Source organism: Gallus gallus, chromosome 28 (assembly GCF_016699485.2).
Source record: "Gallus gallus isolate bGalGal1 chromosome 28, bGalGal1.mat.broiler.GRCg7b, whole genome shotgun sequence".
Lineage (NCBI taxonomy): Eukaryota > Metazoa > Chordata > Aves > Galliformes > Phasianidae > Gallus > Gallus gallus.
The window spans coordinates 1,689,816-1,715,348 of NC_052559.1; the positions used below are offsets into that span (position 1 = coordinate 1,689,816).

The 25,533-nt window shown below is 55.2% G+C and overlaps 5 protein-coding genes across 12 annotated transcripts in view; 3 read left to right on the forward strand and 2 right to left on the reverse strand.

Moving 5' to 3' along the window:
* Positions 1-269: 269 nt before the first annotated feature.
* LOC100858579 (granzyme G-like) lies at positions 270-2,229 on the reverse strand. The gene is made up of 5 exons (XM_015299735.4): positions 2,128-2,229; positions 1,888-2,035; positions 1,263-1,404; positions 911-1,144; positions 270-753 (listed from the first exon to the last, which is right to left on the reverse strand). The coding sequence occupies exons 1-5, from the start codon at positions 2,189-2,191 to the stop codon at positions 619-621; spliced, it is 723 nt and encodes a 240-aa protein (XP_015155221.2). The 5' UTR covers positions 2,192-2,229; the 3' UTR covers positions 270-618.
* A 2,254-nt stretch (positions 2,230-4,483) lies between these two features.
* Positions 4,484-6,564, reverse strand: CTSG (cathepsin G). Its single transcript, XM_423728.7, has 5 exons — positions 6,456-6,564; positions 6,237-6,384; positions 5,953-6,088; positions 5,477-5,728; positions 4,484-4,938 (listed from the first exon to the last, which is right to left on the reverse strand). Exons 1-5 carry the CDS (start codon positions 6,523-6,525, stop codon positions 4,804-4,806), a joined length of 741 nt encoding a protein of 246 aa, XP_423728.3. The 5' UTR covers positions 6,526-6,564; the 3' UTR covers positions 4,484-4,803.
* A 2,989-nt stretch (positions 6,565-9,553) lies between these two features.
* S1PR4 (sphingosine-1-phosphate receptor 4) lies at positions 9,554-12,371 on the forward strand. Its single transcript, XM_040653638.2, has 2 exons — positions 9,554-9,707; positions 10,315-12,371. Exon 2 carries the CDS (start codon positions 10,461-10,463, stop codon positions 11,652-11,654), a length of 1,194 nt encoding a protein of 397 aa, XP_040509572.1. The 5' UTR covers positions 9,554-9,707; positions 10,315-10,460; the 3' UTR covers positions 11,655-12,371.
* A 415-nt stretch (positions 12,372-12,786) lies between these two features.
* On the forward strand, positions 12,787-24,279 carry NCLN (nicalin). 5 transcript variants are annotated; one of them, XR_003072052.3, is made up of 16 exons: positions 12,787-13,045; positions 14,742-14,932; positions 15,166-15,310; positions 15,938-16,032; positions 16,256-16,336; positions 16,533-16,636; positions 17,077-17,165; positions 17,328-17,467; positions 17,886-18,064; positions 18,279-18,366; positions 18,455-18,493; positions 18,607-18,770; positions 19,383-19,436; positions 19,529-19,607; positions 20,259-20,517; positions 22,311-24,279. XR_003072052.3 is itself a non-coding variant. In XM_015299714.4 (16 exons), the coding sequence occupies exons 1-15, from the start codon at positions 12,865-12,867 to the stop codon at positions 20,316-20,318; spliced, it is 1,689 nt and encodes a 562-aa protein (XP_015155200.2). In that variant the 5' UTR covers positions 12,787-12,864; the 3' UTR covers positions 20,319-20,358; positions 22,311-24,279. The 5 variants fall into 5 exon arrangements, 4 of the variants coding, with proteins under 4 accessions (XP_015155200.2, XP_040509502.1, NP_001026525.3 ...); XM_015299714.4 differs by having other exon boundaries at positions 20,259-20,358; XM_040653568.2 differs by having other exon boundaries at positions 18,610-18,770; positions 20,259-20,358.
* A 372-nt stretch (positions 24,280-24,651) lies between these two features.
* CELF5 (CUGBP Elav-like family member 5) overlaps positions 24,652-25,533 on the forward strand; it is a 34,313-nt gene continuing 33,431 nt past the window's right edge. For 3 of the 4 annotated variants that reach the window (XM_040653635.2, XM_040653637.2, XM_040653636.2), the window contains exons 1-3: positions 24,652-24,761; positions 24,969-25,085; positions 25,305-25,413. In XM_040653635.2, the coding sequence (XP_040509569.1) occupies positions 24,687-24,761; positions 24,969-25,085; positions 25,305-25,413 (301 nt within the window). In that variant the 5' untranslated portion in view covers positions 24,652-24,686. The remainder of the gene's footprint in view (positions 24,762-24,968; positions 25,086-25,304; positions 25,414-25,533) is intronic. The other variant, XM_046904633.1, reaches the window with a different exon arrangement.

A 25,533-nucleotide genomic window follows, 5' to 3' on the forward strand; every position in this document is an offset into this window, starting at 1 on the left:
CTCCGTGCTGCGGATGGGAGCAAATGGGAGCCCCGCCGCCCCGTGGGAGCTCGGAGCCCCATCCCTCAACCCCGGCTGTCTCCGAGGGGGTCGCAGTGCGCGCACACCGCGTGCTTTGCAGCTCTGCCTCAGCCCCGTGCGGCGGGGAGGGCCGTCCTGAGCCGCTCTGCTGCGGCGCATGGCGAGGGGGGGACCCTCCCCGTCCCCGGGCTGCTCTGAGCTGCGGCCAAACGCTGCCGCGGATCCGCGTCGCCGCAGGGAGAGGGAGCTCAGAGCAGAGGCACTTTATTGGTTTCGTGTCTTTAACGCAACAGAGCTACAGCGGGAGGGGGGAAACGGGGCGAGGCGACGAAGGGACAGGAGGGAGGATGTCACCGACGGGTGGGGAACGAAACCGGCCGGCCGTCACACAGCGGGGAGGAGGAGACGCCGGCGGGGTCCCCAGAGCTGCAGCCCCCCCTTTGGGTGCGCAGCCCACCCTGTAGATGGGGCTCTGCACCGACCCCCAAAGGAGGGGGGGCTGCAGGGAGACTTCCCCGGGGGGGGGGGGGGGGGGGGTTGGAGGCTGCAGCAGGAGAGCTTCGGGCGCCGCGTGGGGTGAAAGCAATCACTGCCACCTCAAGACTTCATAACGCGGCTGATCCAGGGCAGGTAGGGGGTGATGTCCGTGTAGAAGGACGTGCGCTGCCGGTAGGGGTAGGAGTAGATCCCGTAGGCTCTGTTGTTGCACACGAGGGGACTCCCGGTGTAGCTCTGCGAGAGGGGGAAGAACGTGGAACGGCAAAGAACAGATGGGGGGGGGGGGACGGAGCTTTCAAAGGGCAGAAGCGGCTCCGGGAGCAGCGCAGCTCAGAGCACCGCTCCGTGCCCTGCAGGGCGCACCGACCCCGGGGGGTCCCATCGCACCGACCTCATCGGGAACCCCATCGCTGTCGCTGGTGGCGCACAGGACGTGCTCGGCGAGGCCGGGGTAGATGGCGAGGCAGTCCCTTTCTTTTTTGACGGTGACGTTGGCCTCACGGAGGGCAGCGTTGGGGGCTGCGTGCCCCCACCCGGCGATGCTGCACACCGCCCCCCCAGGAACCCTCACGTTTGGGAAGGAGATGGGCCTCACGCGGTCATTCACGATGGCTTTGCCCTTCAGCTGGGTGGCGGAAAACACAGAAAGGGGTGTTTTGCCTTTCGATGCAGTGTGACCGTGGCTGCCCACCCCCTCCCAGCCCCCCCAGCCCCCCCAGCTCCACCAGCACGGCCCGTGGTACCTGCAGCAGGAGGATGTCGTGCCCCTCCTCGCGCCTCCTGTACTTCGGGTGGCAGTGGCACTTCTGCACCTGGAGCTTCTGCCAGCTCTCCTCCTCCCTCTGGATGTCGCGGGCTCCGAGGATGACGGTCAGAGGGCTGTGGCTGTGAGATGGAGCGCAGAGCTGTCATTAGCTGTGCAATTAGCAGAAGGATGGCCTGGGGACGTGGATTGGGTCTGGCGGAAGACGATGGGAGCGTGGAACCCCATTGCTGAGCCCTCCCAGAGCGGATTGCTGGGCTCAGTGTGGGTTATCTGCCCCCGGAGCTTCAGCTGAGCTCATTGGGTGCACCTGCAGCAGGGGCTGCCCTGGGGGAGCAGTGATGGGGTTGGGGCAGCCTTTCCATGGAGCTGTGGGATGTGGGCCGTTGGGTTCTGCTCGTTTTGCCCCCCAGGTGTGGGGCACGGACACAGGACCGGAGCTCCAGCCCACCCCCGTCTCCTGCAGCTCACCCCATACTGTCCCACAACCTCACCCCACAGCCTTGCGCCGGCCCCACAACCTCTCCCCTCACCCACTCAGCCATGCAGAGCCCTCCCACCCCCATCTGCGGGACATCACCCGTGTTGGGTGTCCCAGAACTCACCTGGAGCACTGCGCGGCCGTCATCACCCACCCGGGGGCCACCAGGAAGCCCCCGCAGAACCCACCGTCCCTGCCCTGCACATAAGCCATGTAGGGCCTGGATTGAGCCAGCGCCTGGCCCCCCCCTTCCAACCGGCTCCAGGAGCGACCTGCAAGGATGAAGGGGCGGATGGGGACGTGGGGATGGGATGGGGATGTGGGGCGTTGACCCCACAGCCCACCCCACAGCTTCTCTACCCACCAGCCGTGTCCAGAGGCCACGCCAGCAGCAGGACGGTCAGCAGGAGCCTCTGTGGGTGCTGCATGGCCTCCAGGACGCCCCAGGGGTGAGGCTGTGAGTGGGGTCTCTTCCTGCTCTCAGGAAGGATTTATACCCTGAGACCAGACTCCAGGAAACCACAGAGGTCGCACTTCATCTGATTAATCTCACTGCAAAGTGCATACCTCAGCAATCCAAGAGGGGAATTCAGGCAGCTTTGGGCAATGGTCCACCTCCATTTGGGGCGGATTTGGGGTACCTGGAGCCCTCCTGGACCCAAAGGCAGCGTTATCCCATTGCCTCTGAGCTGGAGGCTGTGGGGAGTGAGCCCACCCCATCGCCTTGCCCCCCTCTGCAGCTTGGTGTTGTTGTTTTTGCAACTCTTTGCATCTCTTGATGTTATCACGAGCCTTGCAAAACCAAGATTTCTTTTACATGATGTATGAACTCCAAGAAGGCCATGAGGACCCTCCTCCTCCTTCTCGGTAGATGCGGTCGGAGCCCATGGAGCAGCCCTCGAAACAACACGTTGGCTATGGCCGGCTGAGGAGCTGCACAGCAACACCCCTGCTGGCACCACGAGGTCCCTGCTCTGCTGCTTCGGAGCCCTGCTGTGCATGGAAACAGACACCCTTCTATGTGTTCATTCCAGTCCGGGCGCTCAAACACAGATCGGGCTTCTCAGCAAGGCCCTCAGCGCCTCGTGGCTGTTGGGTGCTCTGGAGGCTTTTGGACAATGCCCGCAATAAAATGCTTGCCCTGAAGCGATCAGGAAGTTGGACTGGGTGATCCTTGTGTGTCCCTTCCGACTGCATTACTCTGTCCTGCTCTACTGGGCTCCACTGCACTTAATTCTGCTCCACTGGACTCGTCTCTCCCATTGGGTCCATTGGACTTTACACTGCTCCACTGGGCTCTACTGGACTTGACTCCAGATGTCGTTATTCCCCATTAAACAGCGGCTCATTGCCCCTCCACAAGCTGGAATGGGAGGGCTCAGAAGGACGCTGCCCAGAGCCAGGGCTGCCTTTGTTTGGAGGGAGGAGGGGTGCGGGTTTGGGATACTGCCCATCCGCTGGCCCTATAGGAGGGGTCATGCCCCAAACTGGCAGTTCCTTCCTTTGGTGATGACGAAATGGGTCTGATGCTGACTGCTGGGAAATGTGCCTTCCCTTCTGCCCCCTTCTCGAGCAAAAAGCTGTCATTCTCGTGCAAAGACTGCTGCAGGCAGAGCATGAAGGAAAACCCTGACGTGACAAAGAGACAGAGATTTGTTTCACACCCCGCAGATAAGCAGCTGCAGCAGTTGCATCCTTTTCACTTGCAGATTTACTGGTTGATACGAGCTTTTAGCAGAAGCCCAGAGCATGGATCCTTCTTGGTTTCCCCACGGTGCCGTGGTGGCGTCACCTCCTCCAGGCAAGGGCAGGGGGAGCGTGGGCACACGCGGCCAGGGCTGGACCACATCATATTTCAGCCACCTCCTCCCTTTGGCAGATATGGCTGAGTGGAAGCCTAGGAAAGGCTCTGAGAACGGGGCAAGCATCCTGTTCCCTCGAATTGCTCACAGTTTCAGTATATTCAAAATTTCACGCTGGGTTTCCCCTCCTCAAACCCTCACATTCTCTCCTGGAACTTGCGTAAACATCTGGCATCCCGCAGCAAGGAGTGCTGCTCTGCCCTATCGCCTCTCCTATCTTTAGTGCCCAGGCCCCTCCCCAGCCCTTGCAGTACCATGCTTTCAGAGCTCCTATCCGTGTCCCTACTCAGGACACCACAGGGAGATGGACACTGGGGGGCTGCTGGCATTCTGAAGGTGGTGGATGGGATACGTACGTTGCTTCCCCTTTCCATCCAGGTCATAGAATCATTAAGGTTGGAAAAGACATCCGAGACCATCAAGTCCATCCATCAACCCATCCCCACCGTGCCCACTGATAGATTCGTGGAGTCGTTAAGGCTGGAAAACACCTCTCAGATCCTCAGCCCACCTCCGCCGTGCCCTCTGACCCCGTCCTCAAGTGCCACCTCTCCACGGTTCCTGGACGCCTCCAGGGATGGTGACCCCACCACCTCCCTGGGCAGCCCTTACCAATGCATCACCATTTTTTTTTGGTGAATAAACTTTTCCTCATATCCAACCTGCACCTCCCCTGCAACAACACACGGCCATCACCCCTCATCCTATCACTGTTACCTGGGAAAAGAGGTGGGTCCTTTTCTGGACCTCAGTGTCTTTGTCATTGCCATCCCACCTCGGACAGGAGAAGCTCAGCCCACGGCTGACTCAACCCTCCCTTCTTCCCAGGACAAGGGATAAGAAAGAAGAAGGCAGAAATGCTGGGGAGCGCAGCTCGGAATTTACTGTGTTTCAGGTGCAGTGAGGTTCAAACGGGGCAGGGGGCGCCCAAGGGAAACGGGCTCTGCAGTACTGCCAATGCATGCTGGTGCCGTACGGAAATTCTGCTGGTTGACAACGTGGCAGCACGATGGCTTTTTGGGCTGGGTTGGCAGTGGGACAGCCTTAGAGCAAAGGGAGGGACCCTATGGGCATCCATCGGGACACTTGGGTTCCCAGGGACAGACAGGGGAACGGAGCCATCAGTGGGGGCAGGAAGGAACCCAGCAGGTCTCCAGGACCATGCTGACGCTGCACCGTTACTTCTTCATGACTTTCTTGATCCAGGGTAGGTAGTTGGCAATGCGGGCATAGACACCAGGCGGGCTGTCGTACCCGAAGGAAACAACACCCTGTGCTACCTTATTGCACACCAGCGGCCCTCCGGAATCACCCTGCAGACAGATGGGACCGGTGGTGGGAGCCTCGTCCCAGCAGAAATGGGCTCACCTCTACCCAGTAGGAATGGCCTTGCTCTTCTCAACGGGATCAGCTACCTCTTCCCAGGGGGAGTGGCTTTGCCTCTACCCAACGGGATCACCTCTTCCCTACAGGAATGGCTTTGCCTCTACCCAATATAAGTACCTCTTCCCAACAGGATTGGCTTTGTCTCTACCCAACGGGATCATCTCTTCCCAACAGGAATGGCTTTGCCTCTACCCAATATAAGAACCTCTTCCCAAGGGGAGTGGCTTTGCCTCTACCCAATGGGATCACCCCTTCCCAGAGGGAATGGCTTTGTCTCTACCCAATGGGATCATCTCTTCCCAACCAGAATGGCTTTGTCTCTACCCAAAGGGATCACCTCTTCCCAACAGGAATGGCTTTGCCTCCATCCTTTTCCCTAGGGCCAGACCTGCTCCTGGTGGCCGTGCTCCATGGGCCACCACCTCTCCTGGAAACCCCCTAGCAGTGTCCCCTCTGCGGCCATACCTGGCTGGAGTCCTTCATCTCATGGAAGCTGCCGGCGCACACCATGCCGTTGTCGAGGTGTGGGTAGAACAGAATGCATTTTCTGCGGCTGTAGATGGAGACTTCGGTTTCGAAGAGTTTGCTGGTTCTCTCGTCCTCATCAATCAGGCCCCATCCTGCTATGGTGCACGAGGTGCCCGTGGGGAGGTCGCTGCTGGTTTTGGGCAGCGCAATGGTGCGGACGTATTTGTTGAGCTTGACCTTCGCTGTCAGCTGGGAAAGAGGAGGACTGTGAGCAGAGTGGGTGGAGGACAGAGGGGAAGGCCGGTGGGATGTACAGCACTGCAAATACGATGTGTGATCTCAGCCCTGCCCAGGGGCCCCACTGCCCCCAGCGGTGGGCAGGGCTGAGGTGGTTGGTAGAAGAAGCCCTGTGTGCAACGCGCTGTTTGGCCCCACTGCCCCCAGCCCCTCTCTGCCCCGCGGCGCCGCCTTGCCTTGAGCAGCATGATGTCGTTGGCCACGGTGTTGGGGTTGTACGCGGGGTGTGGGTAGTATTTGAGGACCCCTCGGACCTGCTGGCTCTGCTCTGGTTCGTAGATATCGTGAGCCCCCAGGATGACGGTGATGTTTCTGACCGTGGCATACAGGGGAGAGGAGAACCAGCTGGGTCTCACCCCGCCTCCCTGCCCCTTTTGCAGAAAGGTGGGGAGAGCTGCTCCAAAACGACCCCAATGATGGGGAGGAAGAGGAGAACGAAGCTCCTGTGTGCAGTACTCACCCCTCCAAGCAGTGTGCGGCCGTCATCACCCAATCAGGGGCCACCAGGAATCCTCCGCAGGCAGACATCCTCAACTTCAGGTACGCCATGTAGGGGTGGGAGTGGGGCTTGGCCTCGTGGCCCCCGATGATCTGACCCCGCAGAGCACCTGCATGACATGGGGTGGTGAGCCTGCAGGATGGAGCACAGAGCAGCAGCCCTGGGCAGCCCTTCTCTTACTGCCATCAGCCCGCAGGCAGGAGAGCAGCAGCAGCAGGGCCAGCAGCAGCGGGCAATGTGGACAACGCATCTCCTCTCCCCGCTGGATGCTCGGAGCTCTGAGCCTCCCTCCTGCTGCCCAAGGGGTGCTTTTATAGCTTGGAGCATCTGTACCCTACAGCCAGGAAACCATGTGCGATGGGCTGATTGCTTTAATCAGAGCAGTGCAGCATCCCGCCGGGCTATCTGCATCTCTGCTGCTCACGTGCCCAAGTGCTCAGGGGCTGCAATCAGTGGGACAGCAGCGCAGCACTGCCCCGGCTCAGCAAATCTTTGTGCAAAGGGCACGGACCCGATGTGCAGCACAGCACACCTGTGTTCTCCCCGTCCTGGCTCGTGGATGGCTTTCCTCCTGCAGCTGAGCCTGCAGTTTGCATGGGGAGCTGCAGCCTCAGAGGAGGCTGTGCCACCCAGCCCTGCACTGTTAGAAGCTCTCCTTCCTGACTGCTCTTCCCAGCCGTTCATTTTCCCCTCCTGCCAGGCTGTCCCACTTCGCTGCACTGCTTTTTGCTCCCCGGGGCTTCCATCTACCCGAGCACTCCATGCAGCTGCCGTAGGGAACTGCTTTGAGGTGGGGATGGGGGAGCTCCAGAGTTCCCTTTGATTCTGTGACTGATTCTGTGGTTCTGCCAAGTGTCTGCTCTGCTGCAGAGAGATTGCACGTTGCACATCGCCGCGATCATCGCAAGGCCCTTTGCTGGAAGGGGCACGAGGGGGGGGTCAGCTGCTGGGAGAGATCTCTGCCAGCACAGAGATAAGGAGCAGGCAGCAGTCATTGGGGACTTCATACACTCATGGGCTTAGAGAGACCTTTGCTCTTTCCCATCCTTGGGTGCTTTGGCTCTCGGGGCAGCTCTGCCCAGGCACAGCCCTCCCAGCAGTGGTGGCTGAGCTCAGGGCAGGTTCTTTGAGCTCATCCGGGTTTGTAACTGCAGCTGGTAAGGGAGGAAAAACCCAGCAGGCGGTGATCATGGGGGCAATCAGCAGCGTGCAGCTCTAACAGCCCCTCCATGCCATGGAGACATCACCCCTTGTCCTGCTATGGGATGCTGAAGTCCCCGGTCCCAGTATGGGATGTTGAAGTTCCTGGTCCTGCTATGCGACATTAAATTCCCAGTCCTGCTATGGCTGTTTTCCTACAGACCCCTCTGTGTCCGTTCCCAGGCTGCTTTCTGCCCCCCACCCCCAGGGCTGTGCCCGCCAGCCCCACTGCGGTCCCATGAGGGTTCTACCAGGTGTGTGTGCCCCACATGCAACACCACCTCTGTTCCTGAGCTCCCTGAGTGTGAAACACTTTCTTGAAAGAAAAGAGTGTGGATGAGGCTCGAAGTCGACCCCAAGGAGGATTTCTGGGAGGAGAGGCATAACACGCCACTGTTTGTTTTCTATCTCGTGCTTTTTTCTATAGACAAAATTGAACCAACCTTCTAAAGAAAAATTAAAAAAAAACTTGGGTGGATCTTTTCTTTCTTTTCCCTTCCCTCTTTGCTTTTTAAAGTCATTAATGTGGTCAGAAGACAGTGGTGAAACTTTCTCTTTTGTGTTCTTGTTTTTCCTGCAGGGGTTCAGCGAAGAGAATTCTTTTTTTACAGGGACCCAACTGCATCCCACACGACCCTCTGAGCACTGCAGACATGCCATTTCCTGGGCTCGGTGCCCGGAGGGGTTCTTTTAGGGCTTTCTGCTGTGATGCACCACTGGAAGGACCCCCACCTGCTGCGAGAGAGCAGCACAAACCCATGCTCCAACCGTCAGCAGCAATCGAGTCATCTCTAAACCAGCACCCCTCCACCCTTCCTGGAGCAGCAAAACACCTGCAGGGACGGATGGGTGGAGGAGGCACAGCGGTGGGGATGGCAGTGTCCGTCCGCCTGCCACAGCCCGCCCCACAGATTGATTTGCTGGGGAGTGACCAGGGCTGGGGGCTGGATGGGACAAGGGCAGCGGTGACCGGGGGTCTGGGGTTTGTTCCCAGGGTCTGGGTGATGGAGTGGGGCGGCTATGGGGCAGCTTTGAGCAAACTCTGGTCTTCATCTGCAGGAAAGAGATGAGAGATGCTGCAGGACAGGGTGTCCTTCTCCTCCCCCCTGAGATTCAGAGAACATCTGAACTGAAATAGCAGAGAGAGGCATCAAGATAAAGCTGGTGTTTGTGCAGATAGTGATGGAGAGATGGGGCAGAGAACAGGAACTTGGCCTGGAGGAGGGGGGCTGAGTGCCATGTGAGGATCTGAGGACACCGTATGGGCTGTGTTAGTGCTGAGCAGTGGGGACCCATTGGGGTGACCCGAGTGTTCCTGGTCCCATCACGCTGTGGGGACAAAGAGCTCATTGCCATCAGATGCCTCCTTCCTGCTGCTGCTCAGACACCATTCGCTATTTGAGGAGCTGCTCCAGGCCCTGGCAGGGCACATCCCTTCACCCCCTGGCCTTCATCTCCATCTGCTCCATCCTCTGCGTCCCACAGCTGACTTCTGCCAGCAGCTCAGAAAAAGCTGAGCACCCGGAGGGGTGTGTGGGGCTCACACTGCCCCTTTGGGACTGAGCTCTTTGCACCAAGGGCTGAGCACACCACACTCTGCTTTCCCCATGCTCAGGGCTCGTTCTTCCCACTGATTTCTGCTCCTTCAATCTCAGGGCCACCTGCTGACCTTATCAGCATGAGCTCTGCTGGCGGCGAAGCCAAACTGATACCGATGGCTGAAAAGACCGATGTGGAGCACAGAGCCCTCAGCTTCCCATCAGAACCACTTCTGTTGCACACCATCTCCTGCAGGAGGAACATCCTTTGGGTTTTCCATGCGCCCGTGCCGCAGTCCAGGAGAAATCCCCACATCCCACACGGGTGTGAGATGGCCCAGCGCTGCGCTCTGCCCTGGGGACCTCTCCATGACTCTGGGTCAGCCTGCGCTGAGAACGGAGATCAGCTGTGATCCTGATGCACTTTCTCTGCAGCTGTTTGGGTGGGTCCATCCTTGCAGAGATGTGGTTGACGATGTTGTAACTTCCCCTTTCTTTTTTTTTGCCCTCACTTTGGTAGGTAGCAGCCCCACTGGTTTCACCCTCCTCATTACCTACTGCACTGGGCCTCCAACGAGCAGCTGGGGAGCAGTGCTGGCTGTTGAGCCCATCCTGGCAGCACGAGCCATGCCAGGTGAGTCCAAAACTCAACAACCGGGGCTGGGAACAGCGTGGTGCAAGAATGCCCCTCCAGGTGGGTTTTGCAGATGTAGGGAATAGATGAGTGACAGACGTCAGCCCTGCAGTTGGGTAGGGGCTCCTGGCTCCCGATCCCTGTGTGCCTCAGAATCCTGCATATGATGCAGGCGGTGGGTAGACCCTGACCTGTCTGCAGCCGGTGTCCGGGCGCAGGGTGCACATGGACGGCTTGGAGCAGCTGGTTCCCTGCAGCGGGGTGCAGCTGAGCCCTGTCTGCAGGGCAGCAGGTGCCTGGATTGGTGCACTGGGGGCTGCATGTGGGGTTCTGTGACTGGAGGTCCTCAGGAGGGTGAGAGTACAGAATTCCTCCTGGAGAAGGGTGGATAGGGGCACAGGTGTGCACGGGGCAGTGGGTGGGGGGCAGCTGCTCTGAGGGGTGCCCGAATACCACAGAAGCCCCAGCAGTCGTCGGGGTGCTCATGCCAGCACTCGAGCCAACAGATCCCACCCCATGATTTCTCCTTACTGAGAAATGACGACAGCTGCCAGAAACCATGCCAGTCTTCTAGCTCACAACAGGAAACTTTATTAAACAACAGGAAGACCCTGCTCGAGCGTGGCCTTACAAAACACCTCACCCTCCTCTCCCCTTGTTCTCACAGCACTCTGGGGCTGGCAGATGGGGTTCTGACTCCCAGCTCTGCACTGGACTCAGCGCTGCCTCCAGCCCTCAAACAGGTTCTGCTCTGCTCCAAACCTCACCTGAGCCCTCGGTGCTCAGAATACGGACAGCCCAGGGCTGAGCTGGATGCTGAATCACTCCTTCTCCCTTTCTGCTCAATATCCCGAGCTCAGAATGGACCTCTTCAACACGCAGGGCTCCTGCTTGCAGCTGGCCGCCATGCAGAACGTGAACATCATCCTGCAGCACTACAACTTCTCCGGCAAGCTGACCAACCGGCACTCCCGGGATGAAGGCATGGGCCTCACCCGCACCATCTTCGTCATCATCAGCTGTGCCATTATCCTGGAGAACCTGCTGGTGCTGCTGGCTGTGCTGCGCTGCCTGCGGGCGCGCCGCTGGGTCTACTCCTGCATCGCCAGCATCACCGTCAGCGACCTGCTGGCCGGCATCGCCTACCTCTCCAACCTCTGCCTCTCAGGCAAGAAGACCTTCCAGCTGTCCCCTCAGCTCTGGTTCCTGCGGGAGGGCATCCTCTTCGTCGCGCTGGCCGCCTCCACCTTCAGCTTGCTGGTGACGGCCATCGAGCGGTACAGTGCCATGGTGCGGCCCATCGCTGAGAACGAGGCCAGCAAGACACTGCGCCTGCGCGGCCTCATCGTGTTCTGCTGGCTGCTGGCCTTCGTCATCGGACTGCTCCCGCTGCTGGGATGGAACTGCCTCTGTGATTTCAGCGCCTGCTCCGTCCTCCTGCCCCTCTACTCCAAGAACTACATCCTCTTCTCTGTGGTCATGTTCAGCATCATCCTGCTTGGCATCATTGGCCTCTACATCTCCATCTTCCTGCTGGTCCAGGCCAGCTCGAGGCAAACCACCACTCGGCACAGCCGCAAGCGCTCCCTCCGTCTGCTCAAGACGGTGCTGATGATCCTGGGTGCCTTCATCATCTGCTGGAGTCCCCTCTTCGCCCTGATGCTCTTCGATGTGTTCTGTGAGACGCACACCTGCAGGCTGCTGCACAGCCTGGACTGGACCTTGGCTCTGGCCATGATCAACTCAGGCATTAACCCCATCATTTACTCACTGCGGAGCGTGGAGGTGCGCCACGCCGTGTGCAGCCTGCTGTGCTGCTGCTGTATCAGGATCGGGCTCTGCAAGCCTGGGAACTGCCTGGTCATCACTGACATCAACTCGGGTTCGTCCACCGAGAGCTCCCTGCGCTACCGGGAGAGCTTCCGCAGCCCCATAGCCCCGATCCCACGGCCCAGAGCACCTCTCTCCAGCAACTCCAGCATGATGAGCAATCTGCCCAGTCTCTGAGAGGCCAAAGGTGACCCAGAGAGCCCGCCGGGACCTCAGGGTGCTGGGTGTAGCCTGTCAGAACGGTGTCACGTGCTGTCCCACCCCCGCTGCTGACTGTGGCCAGGCTTTGAGCAGGAATTGGCATGGAAATGTGCTCCTGGAGGGCGGTAAGGGATATAGGCACAGGCTGGGACAGATACTCTGCTCAGACGCTGTGCTGGGGTAGGAGCGGGTGCTGCTCCATGCGTGCATGTATATAGGTGCTGTACCTGCTCTGGTGTGGGCATTTAGCCCCGTTGTGCCCCATGGCACAGGGGTCGCACTCCCCATTTGGACTTCCAGGGGTTATCAACAGCAGAGATGGGAACTGAGGGCTGCAGGAAACTGGACCGCCAGCAGCCACGTCTGCACCCACTGCAGCCCCGGCCGGCAGGACAAAGCAGGAGGAGGGGTGCCGAGGTGCCGTAAGACCCCGGGCAGGGCGCTCCGCGGGGCGCTGAGGTACACAGACACAGGAAGGGCGGTTCCAGGGGCGGGCAGTGAGCTGTGCTGTATGAGCTGCGCAGGGCAGCGCTCCTGGAAGGGGCCTTCTGCGGAGCGATGTTATGAAGGAGAGCAGAATCCAATTCCCCCCCCCCTCTCCCCCCATCGCCGTGCGGGAAGTCAAGGCCAGCCAGGCCCTGCGGAGAAGCTGTCGGCAGGTTAAAGCCTCTCAATAAAAACAGAGGTCTGGAAGCCCGCGTTTGGTGCGGTTTTATTCCGTCTCGGGCGCGAGGCAGCTCGGGTCCCGCAGTAGGAGGTCCACTGCCGCCCGGGGGAGCCCTGCGACAGCCGGTAAGGGCACGGAGCCGCGAGACGGGCCTGCACGGTGCCTCCGATCCCCGCAGGCCCGGCGGGACCCGGTGCCCGTTCTACTACCGGAAGTGCCCTCTCCCAGTGCCCGCTCCACTACCGGAAGTGCCGGGTCCCAGTCTCTTCATCACTACCGGAAGTGGTGCTGCCCCCTGCAGGCTAGGCCGCACGCTGCCGCGAATACCCAGCACCCTTTGCGGCCAGGCCGGAACTACAGCTCCCAGCAGCTCTCCGGGGGGCGGTGCGTGGTTACGTCACGCGTCTCTGCGTCAGGTCGCGGTGCGCCGCGCCGTGCCGTGCCGTGCCGTGCCGTGCGTGCCGGGGGTGCAGGCGGTGCAGGCGGTGCAGGCCGCAGCGGCGGGTCGGGGCCGCGGCGATGCTGGAGGAGGCGGGCGAGGTGTTGGAGTCGGTGCTGAAGGCCTCGTGCCTGCCGCTCAGCTTCCTGCTCTTCGTCCCCGCCGTGCTTCTGCTCCTCGGTCCGCCGCCCGCCGCCGAGGCCGCCCACGAGTTCACGGTGTACCGCATGCAGCAGTACGAGCTGGGCGGGCAGCCCTACGGTGAGAGACGGCCCCGGGCCTTGAGAGGGCCCCGGCCTCCTCCGCGGTCAGCGGGGCGCAGGGGGACGTTCGGCCCCGTCACGGGGCCCGGGGAGGGCGGCTGCGCCCGGGGGAGGCCGTGGGGAGCACCGGGAGGCGCTCGGTGCCGGGAGGGCCGCCCGGGGCCCGTCGGGCTGAGCCGCGCTGCTCGGCCCCGGTGTGAGCGGGGGACGCGGGGAGCTCCGCGCCGTGACCTCCGGGTGTTCGCGGACCCGCTGCGTCCTTGCGGGCTGCCGGTGCGGGCCGAGCGCTGCTGCGTGTCACGGAGCCCGGCTGCAGCCATCTTGCGTCTTGGCCGGGAGCTCCGTGTTGTCCTGCCGCCCTTGGCCCCTCTGCTGGCACGTTGATCTGTCGCTCTTCGGTTTCTTCTTTACATCTCGTTGCTTCGGCATCTCCTCGGTGTGGGAGGCCTCCTTTCTTTCATAGCTCTTCCCTCGTCTGCCCGATGACCTCCAGTTCCTGTGTTCAGCCTCAGGCAGAGCGCCGATTGTGCAACAGCTCTCCTTGGGGCAGAAACACGACCCGTGAATTGCAGGAGTGCTGTAACCTTCAGCCCCCACTTCCTCGTGCTCCCTAACATAGAACCGATCTCATCTGAGTCTTCTGCTGACGTTTATCCCCCATCAGGACGTGCGTTCTGCCCGTGAGCAGCACTGCCCTGCTGGCTTTCTGGGTTCTGAGTTTCAGGCTTGGTTAACAGCTGGAATTACAGGGCTGCATTTATTCTGTGCTGTCATAGAGACTGTCTGTAAATCTCGCAGGGCTTCGTAGGGTTAAATGGTACGAGCTCTGAAGTGGCAGCTATCCCCATGCACTTTGTGGATATGGCAGATGCTGCTGGTGGTTTCTGAACATCTGAAGTTATTACTGGGCTCCTTCATTTCTGAGTGAATCCACATTCTGAAACGTCTGCTTTCGAGGGCGTCACTGAATCACACTGCTTTGTTTGGGGGTGGTGGAGTGGTTATCCTCCTCACTGTCCTTAATATTCATCAGTTATGCAGTGTAGGAGCTCTGCACAAAGGCTTCAGAGTGTGGCTGAGCTCTGCGTCTGGGGGTATGGCCCTCTCTGGTGCTATGCAGGGGAACTACAAGCCTTTTTTTGGCTTTGGTGCTCTGACCTTTGACAAGATCAAGCCAGTCTTAGAGTCATGGTAAGCTTTAAACTTAACCTTTAGCAGCTGTCCGCTTTGGAGTAGGCTGAGATGCTTTCTGGAGCACCCTGCTCCTCCCTTTGCTGCTTGTGAGCTCACTGTGATGAAGTTTTCACTGCAGGAGCCAGGATTATGGAAGAATAAAGTGGGTTTGGAGCATTATAAATTGCAGGGTAGTTCTGAACATCACTGATTACACCAGATATCCTCCTGGTCCTCTGTTCCACAATGCTGGAGCTGTAGGCAAGCCTCTGGGTTGCTCTTCTATCAAGGACTGTACTTTTACGTGGAGGATTTGATAAACTGAAGCTGAGACTAGGAGAGCTTGTCACTTTCTTAATTGCAGAAGCATCCTGGTGGGCGGATGAGCAAGAACGGGCATGGATAGACATGGCCCTGAAGTTCATCGGACTGTAACCAAGACTGTTTGGACAAGGAGCTAAGCTCTAGCAAAGGGGATGTGATGAAACTGCTCACTAACCCTCTCCCTGCTGTCCCTGCAGGCACCAGGAGCGCAGTGCTTAACACAGAAGCCCGCACTGTAGAAGCGGACGTCCTGAGCCGCCGCTGCGTCATGATGCGGCTGGTGGACTTCTCCTACGAGCAGTACCAGAAGGCTCTCCGCCAGTCAGCTGGTGCTGTGGTGATCATCCTGCCACGGTCCATCTCTTCTGTCCCTCAGGATGTTGTAAAGGTGAAAAAAAAAACCCCACCCAACTCATTTCCTTTCTCTTCTGATGGGAGGTGTATCTGAGAGGGAGCGAGGTTTGGGTTGCTGCAGGGCTGAAAACTCCCGTTGTAACACACAAAAAATCACATTCACATTTGGAAACTTATCCTTCCCTCTCTGGTTTGTTTTCCCTTTCTTTTTCCTATTCTCTTGCACACTGAGCCGATGCTAAGTTTGTGTCTCGCTTAAATCCTCAGCAATTCATGGAGATAGAGCCAGAAATGCTCGCTATGGAAACCATTGTGCCAGTCTACTTTGCAGTGGAAGATGATGAGCTGCTGTCCATCTATGAACAAACACGGGCTGCTTCTGCGTCACAGGGCTCTGCCTCAGCTGCAGAGGGTGAGTTCTAGTAAGTGGGAGTAGGTGTAGAGAGAGACAGTCCTGATCCCAGCTCAGACTGCTCCACCGTGTTGCATGCAGCACAGACCAGCGTTCCGTTGCCTTCCTTTTCATTCTGTCTTTCTTTAGGTCTTTGAGATGTAGTGGGATAACAACACAGCATAAGTGAGAATAATTATCTACTATATTTGCATGAGAGTGAGTTCTCAGCTTTATGCTGTTGCTAAAAAGATAGAAGGCAAGATTTAAGTTCCAAACAGCACTGATGGTGTTAAGTGACTGCAGTATGTTAAGAGAACCTGAAGCTTGCTTTCTGACCACAGCTCAGCTCAGTGCTTCCATGTTTTCCCTTGTGAGTAACATTACTGTCTTAGTGACCTGCTGAGCACAGTGAGCTTTAGATCTCTTAAATAAAGGATCTTTTTTTTGGGTTTTAGCCAGTTTGAAATACTAGGATTCCAGAACAGAAGGGAAATGTGTGGTCACCAGGATCCCAAGCCAGTGCATGAACATAAGTGACAACTGGGAGGGATAAAGTGATTTGAAACTCATCTCTCCAGTGCTCAGTTAGCAAGGGAAATAAAGGGATGAAAGTTCTCCAGGTGTACTGATCTCTCTTTGTTTTAGTTCTGCTTCACACCGCAACTGCCAATGGCTTCCAGATGGTGACCAGCGGGGCGCAGAGCAAAGCTATCCACGACTGGCTTATACCCAGCGTGGAGGTGAGTTCCAGTTCCGGATAGATTCTAACTGGTGATGTTGATGGGATGCCTTCTCTGTGGGGATCTCATCAGTCATTCAGACTAATGGGGGAAGTTGGGTAAGAATCTGAATTCCTCAGAGCTGAGACCGCTTGGAGACTCGATAGGTTTGTAGAAGTCACGCTGCCTTAGTCCTGGCACGCAAGGAGGGATGCTGAGTGATATTTATTTCCTTCCTCTCCAGGGAAGGCTAACAGGGCTGGGTGGAGAAGACCTGCCCACTGTCGTGATAGTTGCCCACTACGATTCTTTTGGAGTGGCTCCAGTGAGTATTCTTTTGTTCTTGAAGCCTTCTCTCCCATCTGTACCTTTTTACTTTTCGCCTCTGAACCTGTATTTTCTTTTGCTCTTAAAGACCAACAGTAGTTTTAAGTGGAGCACAGAGATGTGTTTACCTTGAAGGCTGTTCTGGAACACAAGAATCACTGCTGTCACTGTCTCTGTCCCACTTTGTCCTGCAGTGGCTGTCTCATGGTGCTGACTCCAATGGCAGCGGTGTCTCAGTGTTACTGGAACTAGCCAGGCTGTTTTCTCGGCTCTACACCTACAGACGTACCCATGCTGGGTAAGAAACTACTCCATTTTGGGGTTGAATGTGTGTAGCTAAGATCAGGTAAGAAGGGCTTTTGCTCCGGACCTGTAGGATCTCATAGTGTACAGCAGTCTTTTAATTGCTTCCCTGTTGTGCTTCCTTCTGAGTACACCAGCTGTTAAGGGCCAAACTCCTTCCTTTGGTCTCATGGTGTAGATCTGCTTAACTGCAGGGACAAGTGGATGGAATTACTTAGAAACTGGATTCCATCCTCAAGCACTGGGAGCTCCTCTACCCCCATCTTGCCACTGCCTTCCTATGTGGCACATAGGAAGCATTTGTTAACAGGCAGTTTGCATCAGGTGCTGGCTGATGTGATCTCAGCCCACGTCTGAGCACATTAGTTCTGGAATACAGTAAATTAACCACGGAGTGTGGTGTGCTAATACCTCTCTGTTTTCTTTGATGGGCAGATATAACTTACTGTTCTTTGCATCTGGAGGTGGCAAGTTTAATTATCAAGGAACCAAGAGGTGGCTGGAGGACAATTTGGACCACACTGGTGAGCTAAGGGGCTATCATTCCAGTATGTTCTCTGGCAAGGATTCTGTTAATGTCACTGTGTTAAGTCTGTTACGTTATCTCCTTGTGTAGACCTTTTTCTGGGGGGGATGGAAGTCCAGCACAAAGCACAGCATTAAAGGTTTGGATTTTTCTCTTGCAGATTCCAGCCTGTTGCAAGACAATGTAGCGTTTGTTCTCTGCCTTGACACTCTTGGCCGAGGCAATAGCCTTCATCTTCATGTCTCAAAGCCTCCCAAGGAGGGGACCTTGCAGCACGCGTTTCTGAGAGAACTGGAGATGGTAATGGAGATGGTTGGGTGGATGGGAAGTCAGGGCTCAACCTCGGGGAGCCACAGCTCTCTTGCAAGAGGAAGAAAGGGAATAGGATGCAAAGGAAGGGTCTACCACTGAATTATTTTGTGTATTGTTTCTGGTCGCTCGATTTGGAGTGCAGACATCCTCACATCATAGTCCTGAATGAAGCACACTAGGTCTGCTGTGTTTTCCACAGTGCTTTGTTATGACTTGCTGCTTGTAAAAAAGACCCACGTGATTTCTGTAGTGATGCTAAGACAACATTTTGATAGCATCGGTGGCATCTTACCGGTGGAAGTATATTTACCATGTAAAAATATTGGGTCTGGTTGGGCTGGGCTGTGCAAGGTGGGATGGCACAGTGGGAAGCACGACCCCCCAAACAGCTTTGCCTTTCCCTCAGGTTGTTGCCAGCCAGTTCCCAGAGGTGAAGTTTTCCATGGTGCACAAGAAGATAAACCTGGCTGAAGACATTCTGGCATGGGAACACGAGCGCTTTGCCATCCGACGCCTGCCAGCATTCACCATCTCCCATCTGGAGAGCCATCGGGACAGCCTGCGCAACAGCATCATGGATAGGAGGTGAGAGGCTGTGGGGAAGGCTGTGGGTGAAATCCAGCCCAGAAATACAAACTGGCCTCGGGACTGCAAGTGTTATTCTGGCAGTCATGGGATGGGGAAGAAAATATGGGCAGTTGGGCTCTGGATTAAGTGCCCTGCTTGGTGCGGTGAAAAAGGATGGGCTCTGGCAGAGCTGATCCCATTGACAAGTGAATAATCCTCTGTTTTGCTTTAGGTCACAAGTGGACACGAAGGCACTAACCAGGAATACCAGGATCATTGCTGAGGCTTTGACGAGGGTCATCTACAACCTAACAGAGAAGGTAAGAGCTGCCCATCCTGCAGTGCTTGCCAGACTTGTCCTGCTCACCCAAGCTTGCTCCTAGCAGTAGCCTGTCTTTTCCCTTGCAGGGAGCACCTGCAGATCTGCAGATCTTCACGGATCAGATGGTAAGCACAACATATTTTCATAACCAGAGGAGGGGAAGGGATCCGGAGCCTGGGAGAGTTCTCATTTCAGTGTGTGTAGCTGACTCACTTTCTTTGGTGGTGTTTTCCCACAGCAGATCCAGGAGGAGCAGCTAGAATCAGTGATGGACTGGCTGAGCAGTCAGCCCAGGGCTGCTCAGCTGATTGATAAAGACAGCACCTTTCTCAGCACCTTAGAATATTATATGGGTCGCTACCTGAAAGATGTCAAACAGCATCATGTGAAGGCAGACAAACGGTAAGGAGAGAGGTGAAAGAACCAGCCAGGGTGTGCAAACTGCCTTCCCCCTCTGCTCAATCTTAACTCTGAGCTGGAACCTTTCTGGGTTCTTGGTAGGTGGCTAGAAGTGATAGCACTTTTTCTGTTCTCCTGTTGGTTTTGGTTCATGCTGCGTTCTCCCAGAAATAACTCTTTATCATTTACGAAGCAAAAAGCCTCAGCAATTTGCTTCATCTCAAGAGCTTGTTTATCCCCTGCTTTGATTCCACCCTTCCCACTCTGAGTGCTGCTTCTCTCTGCAAGAAAGAACTGAAGTCCCCTAGAAAACTTGGTTTGATTGCCAAGAGGCAGCTTCCTTCCTGTCTAGCCTGCTTGGGTTTGAAAGCAGCTTCATGAGTCCAGGAGGACACTGTCTCTGTACCTTGTAGCTGAACGTTATGTTCACAATTGCACCACTGGGCTCCTACCTGTAGAAAGACTTGACAACTCAAATCAGTTCAGAACTGGTGCCCAAAGTGGTTATGCTACCTGACCCTGGCTGGATGAACTTCTTGGGAGGAGGGGTTTGGGCTGTTGGGACTGCAGTGTCCAGAAATGCAATACGTCCTGAAGAATTTCTGCTTTCCACAGGGATCCCGAGTTTGTTTTCTATGACCAGCTGAAACAGGTGATGAATGCATACAGGTATGGCCCTCGGGTGTGCTAAGCTAAGCTGTTGTCTGTCTTTGTAGCAGTACCTGATGTCACAGTTCCACAACTTCCTTTTCTCGTTGCAGGGTGAAGCCAGCAATCTTTGACTTGCTTCTGGCTGTCTGTATAGCAGCCTACCTTGGTGTCGCCTACATTGCAGTGCAGGTAGGAGAAAAGCAGGAAACAAACTTCTTATTTTCCTCGTAAATCACATTAGCTGCAACAAGTGATGCTTACACAGCCCCAGTACCAAATTTGGAAGAATAATGCCATCCCACTCTAAAATAAGTAATCCAGAATGGTTGGCTGTTCTGGTGTTGATGTTTTAGGCTGTGCGAAGGACGATCCCTTCCCACTCCTGCTGTTTTCTTTCATAGTGCAAAACAATTTGGTTTTTGTTATTGTTACAAATGGTTTGATCTTGTTATGTCCATCAGACATCTCAGTAGCTGTTACCAGCTCAGAATGCAGTTAAAGCATTTGACTTCAGTGAGCCTCAAAGACATTTGTGAAACAGTGAACGTCTTTACCAAGTGCTTGCATCTTCACAGTAGCAGTGATGCAGCTCTGCACAGAATTCCTATAAGCTGCTGTTTTTCTGTACAGCCTCGATTAACTGGCACTATTGGAGTCAGTCCTAACTCACCACATCCCACTCAGTCCTCAAGCTGAGGTTGTTAGCAAGTGATCCAGGCAAGACACTGCATATGGACGTCAGTGTTTTAAGCCTTCTAGTAAATGTTCTCCTTGTGCAGGGCAGTTGTTTTAGCAGAACTTGCAAGGACTTATGGGTACTTACTTTTCTTCTGTTTCCAGAACTTCGGTCTCCTTTACAGGATGATACAGAGATTATCCCTTAAAACCAAGCAGCAGTGAAGCGACAAGTCGTCCTGTGTACAGCAGCACTGAGCCATCGGTGAGCCCATCGGGAACCTTCTGCCTTCCATTGAATCCTGCTGCTTCTCTTCCTCTCTCTCCTCTTTGCTATCCTAGAGAGGAGAGGAAGGCAGAAAGAGAACAAAATTTCAACTCCTATGCACCTTCTAGGCGCTTTTCTTCCCCCCACTTGCACCAGGTTTGTTTTCCTTTGCTTTTTTTTTTTTTTTGCGAGGGAAAAGCTCAGAGACTTCCATAGTTCCTGCGAGTTGTTTAAACACTGAACAGCTGACACTGAGCAGCTTCTGTGAGTATAAACCCGAGTCCTGCACCTTCGTGGACATATGTGCCATACAGCCAACTCGGAAGCTGAAACTACGGAGCAGATGTATTATCTCTGCCCAGCAAACCAAGGACTCAGAGCACTTGCTTAGAAGAAAAGATGCACACGCCAATTAAAGAGAGTACTATTAGCATGTTTTCTTATGGTACCTCTTCTCAAGTTTACTGCCTGGCTTTAGGGAGGTGTGCTGAGCAAGCAGTGTGTCTAGCAAGCATCTTTATGCAATTTGTTTAGACAGTGCAATAACTCATTCCCTTTTCTTGGAGGTACACTGTAAACAGTCCTGACTGTTATAGAGGGGATGAAGAAAGCTTGTTAAAACGGGTCCCTGCAGAAGGGTTCTTACAGGACACGCTGTCCTGCCCCTATTGGAGGCTGCATTTTGCTTTGTACTTGATTTCTCTTAAAGTTTGTCCTTGGACAGATTGCTGCTGCCACTGTGTGCTAAACTCTTGCTTGGTTTTTAAAGGCGTCCTACAGTCTCAAACGCTGCAGGATCACATTTGGGGCTGTTTCATGTATTTAGGCATTAAGAGCAGGAACAGCCCGGCTCCTGCTGAGCTCCGATCGATCTTCGTTCCTCAGTTTGCGCTTTCAGATGGGTTCTGGATTTTGGGGCTGTATTTGTGTCCATGTGCATCTCAGGGTCTCATTTTACGTTTTTCAGCTCTGTTATTTCTGAAAACGCCGTTCTCAACCTGCATGTATAAGCAAATCCCCACAGTGCTCGCTGCTGCCTCCCTTCACACTCCGCCCCCAGTATGTAAGAAGGGAGGCAAGACACTTGGCCATTAAAAAACCAAGCCAACAAACACAAAAAAAAACCCCACAATCTGTGTTATGAACGTTGCTTTAAACGTGGCCGGTTGGAGAATTGTAGCTGTGAGAGCATATCTTGGAGCTCCCTTTGTTATCCTTGAGCAATCCTCATTTACAGCTCTCTCCATCCAGAAGCGTTGGCAGTCTGGCTGGCAGAGCTGGGCAGGGCAGGCAACCATTGCTCTGGCATTGCCATCATCTCAAGTTGAAGCCTTTCTTGCATGCCACCACCAGAGAGGAGGATATTTCCTATTTCTGGATAAGAGCTGGCTGCTTTTTCTGAGCAGTGCTGTGCTCTGTTTACCCCCAAGTTCTGAATATATCACGATATTTGACCACAAGCCCCGGGCTGGTTGTAGTTCTAGAGGGGAAAGGGATTGAATACCACTGTCCTGCTATCAAAAACATCTCTCCGAGTCCATCCTTTATTTTTTGCCCTGTATACATTGAGGTATTTTCACAGGCAGTGATGACTACGTTAAAAAAAAAAACCCCTAAAAGCCCTACTTTAAATAAAAGCAGCACTTCTTACAGAGGATGAAAAGCTCTTACGGGTTTGAACGATGGTGTCACTTTTGTTTTGCATGCAAGGAATTCAGCTTTGCCCCCTTATCTGCATCACAGCTGCTCTATGCACACTCCTTAGGAAAGGTTTTTACTATGGCTGCTGTCTGTGCCCTTTGGATGGGGACCAACGCACGTATTTCCATCCACCTTTGTTGTTTTGTGCTGTTTTCCCCCTCCTTGGCCTACCTTTGCCCCATAATGTGTGCTTTCTGCTATATTTAACGTGTAGCAATTTGTTCTTTAAAGGTTCTTTTCTTTTCCAGGAGAGCATGCTATGTCTGTGGCTCCTTGTACTAGCAGCAGGTGGCATGGTACCGAGCACTCCTGAAATATCAGCCCTACAGGAAAACTTGCCTTTTTTTCTTTTTTTTTTTTTGAGTTCTTGTTTGAAATCTGTCTCTCTGCATGCATGAAGTGTTTGACAGCCCTCTGCCAAATGAATTTATAATGACTTCAGAAATTGGTTGCTTGTTCTCGAGCGGCTGGAAGATGAGCCGTGGTTGTTTTCCACTGCACTTGGATACTGCACGTACTGCGTGCTGGGAGGGTGCAGGTCTGGGCTTGGAGATACAGAACAGCATCTCTCTCTGAATGTCTGGAGGCAGCACTAGAGGCCTCCAGCTGCACTTTGTGTGTGTTACCCATGGACAGGGCATGTTTCACTCCACGTTACTTAAGTAGGCTTAATGAAACCCCATTACAAAATAGGAAAGTCAGAATTATCAGCAATCCTCCTTCAGCTTGACATGGGGGACATAAAAATTGGCAAGAGAGAAAAGGATAGGCCCAAAGCATTCCTCTTTGCGTTGGAGACTGGCAGCTTCCACTTTTCCAGCTCAGTCCTGGTCGAGGTTATAGCATTAAAGCAAACACTTCAGTTCCTCGTGGTCTCGAGTGTAAAGTAGTGCTCCTGATGCAGTGCCAGAAGCAGCTGTTTGAAAGCAAGATGAGTAAAGATGAAGGAGGAAGGTTCATATGTCCCCAGGGGCAGTTGGGACAGCGCATTGTTCTCCTGTGCACAACAATTTGTCCCAGCATCTAATTGGTCCATCTAGCTGGCTGCCATAGAAAGTCCTTTTTACTACAGATAAGGGTTTATGCTTCTGATCAAAGTTTGTTTGTACTGAAACGTTATAGAGTTAAATTCCAACTTGTAGCTGGAACAGCGACCGTCCTGGGCGTGAGCTTAGTGCCAGCATCGCCACGTTTCCTTTGGGGAGATGACAGAAGCATGTAAATAACCCCTCCTGTTCTGCCACGTTTTGAAGTGACAAATGAATGGGTGCTGATTCATACTGCAGCACGTCTGATGAATCTCACTGCCAGTGTGACACACAGCGGCAGCAACCCGGCGCCTGTTGTGTATAATAAAGGTTCCCCACCGCGTTGCAGGAGAGCTCTTGCAGCAGATTCTCGTGCTCTTGTTTTTACCTGGCCTTTACTGGGGAGTTGGCCTGGCCTGGAAGGAAGGAGCATGGAAAACACGTGCAAGAAGCCAGCAGTTACCCTTGTAGCCAAAAAAAGCAGAACTCTGCCTGTTGTCCTGGTGCTGTCCGAGCTCACGGCGTGCAGAGATCTGTGTTTCCAACAGATTTCAGCCCTGAAGCTCTTTCTGTCTGTTCCCCACGCTGGGCACTGGGGGTTAAATGGGAGTCGTTCAGGCTGCCGGCGCTTATCACCCAAACAGGAGAGGTTTACCCTTGTGAAATAAGCACTACCATGCAATAGGACCAGCTGGAGGAGTCAATGCAATCTGTTTCAACCTTTAAGGCCCCACGTAGCCCCAAACCGCTGCGGGCGTTGGGTTTGGCTTTGGCTTTGTTTTAAACCTCACTCATAACAACACAAACCAACATAAAGAGCTTCCCAGCGCCCCGTGGTCAGGCTGGGTTTGGTGTTTGGAGCCATTCAGCCCTGAGCTGCTGGTCTGAAGGGGTGAGGAGGGGTTTGGCCTCGGGGTGCTGTGGGCTCAGCTCTGGTTTGCTCCATTCCCTTTTGTTGCCGTGGGATGGCGTTGGTTTATCCTCTGTCATTAACACAGCTGTGTGCATCCTGAAGAACAAACGGCCATCGAGGTGAATATTCAACAGCTGACAGCAAAGACATTGCAGCCGATGAGCGTGCTGTTTTTTTTTCCTTTCCCTGACGATAAATGTGACGGTATTTAATATTTTCACATTTTTCATTTCCGTGTTTGTTCGTCCCTTTGGAAAAATAAACCACGAGTGAGAAGGTTTGGTGGCACATCTGTTGGGGAGCTGTTTGCTGCTGGAACCTGAGGGGATGTTCCCCTCGGGATGGGCTCCATCCCTTCTGTAGAGTGAAAAGCGAAGTCGTTGGGTAGGAAGGGGTTGGGTTTGCAGTCTGAGACGGGTCATGGCACGGCCAGGAGTGCGTGGCCCCATTGACTCGGGCGAAGCGCAGCCCCGCCGTCCTCACAGCTCCTCGGCTTCCCTCAGGCTTCGCGCCTCGAGCCGCGAGATGGGCGGGAAGAGCAAGGGTGCCAGGGGATTGGCTAGAGAAGCAGGGGAGCCGCGCGATTGGTGGAGAGGCGGGAGGGGGGCGGGGCTTGGCGCCTCGAGAAGGCGGGCGGGTCCTTTCCGCGGGGCGCTGCGCGGTTCTCCTCACAGCCCGTCGCGATGCCGAAGGTCGAGGAGCTGGCGGCAGCGAGCGGCCCGGGGAGCAGCCCGGAGGAAGAAGAGGAAGAGGGAAAGGTAATCTCTGCGCCGGGGTTGTAAGGACATGCCTGCTGGCTGCAGTTTTCCTGACTGAAAGTCGCCCCGTAGGCGGAGGGGGTCCTGGTGGGCCGTGGGGATGGGGGGGGCTGTTGGTGAGCCCAGGCGCTGCGCTGTCCTGGAGGCTTAGGGGAAGGCCTGGGGCTTTTAGGCCACGCTGTTGAAACTGGTGATCCCTCTCTTTAGAAAAGGAAGAAAGAAATGCCTTCAAAGTCAGAGAAAAGGCCGAAAACAGAGGCCAGGCCTTCGAGAGTGGCAGCAAAGCCTCAGGGACGAGACAGCGAAGAAGGGGGCATGTTCCAGGTATGGAGGGCACAGCCCCCTTCCTACTCCTCTTCATGCCTTCCTTCTCGTGGCACGGGTCTCCCCTTCACCTCCTGTGCTCATAACACTGTGTGGCTGAGTTGGCTTCTTGGGATGCCTGCTGTTCCCTCGCTGCTCCTCTGGTGTTGTGAGCAACCCTGTGAGCTGCAGAGCAGCTCGTCTGGGGCAGGGCTCAATGCTGGCTCTGTGTACCTGCAGATTGGGAAGATGCGCTACGTCCGAGTGTCCTGCTTCAAGGGGAAGGTCCTGGTGGACATCAGGGAGTTCTATATGGACAAGGAGGGGGACATGAAGCCAGGGAGGAAAGGTACTGCTGGGTGGTACTGCTACTTCCTGGGTGGCGTCTGCAGGCCGTGCTGGGCTCTCCCAGCCTGCTGGCTCTTTGGTTGGTCACTGATGGGTCACTATTCAGCTTAGACCTTTTGCT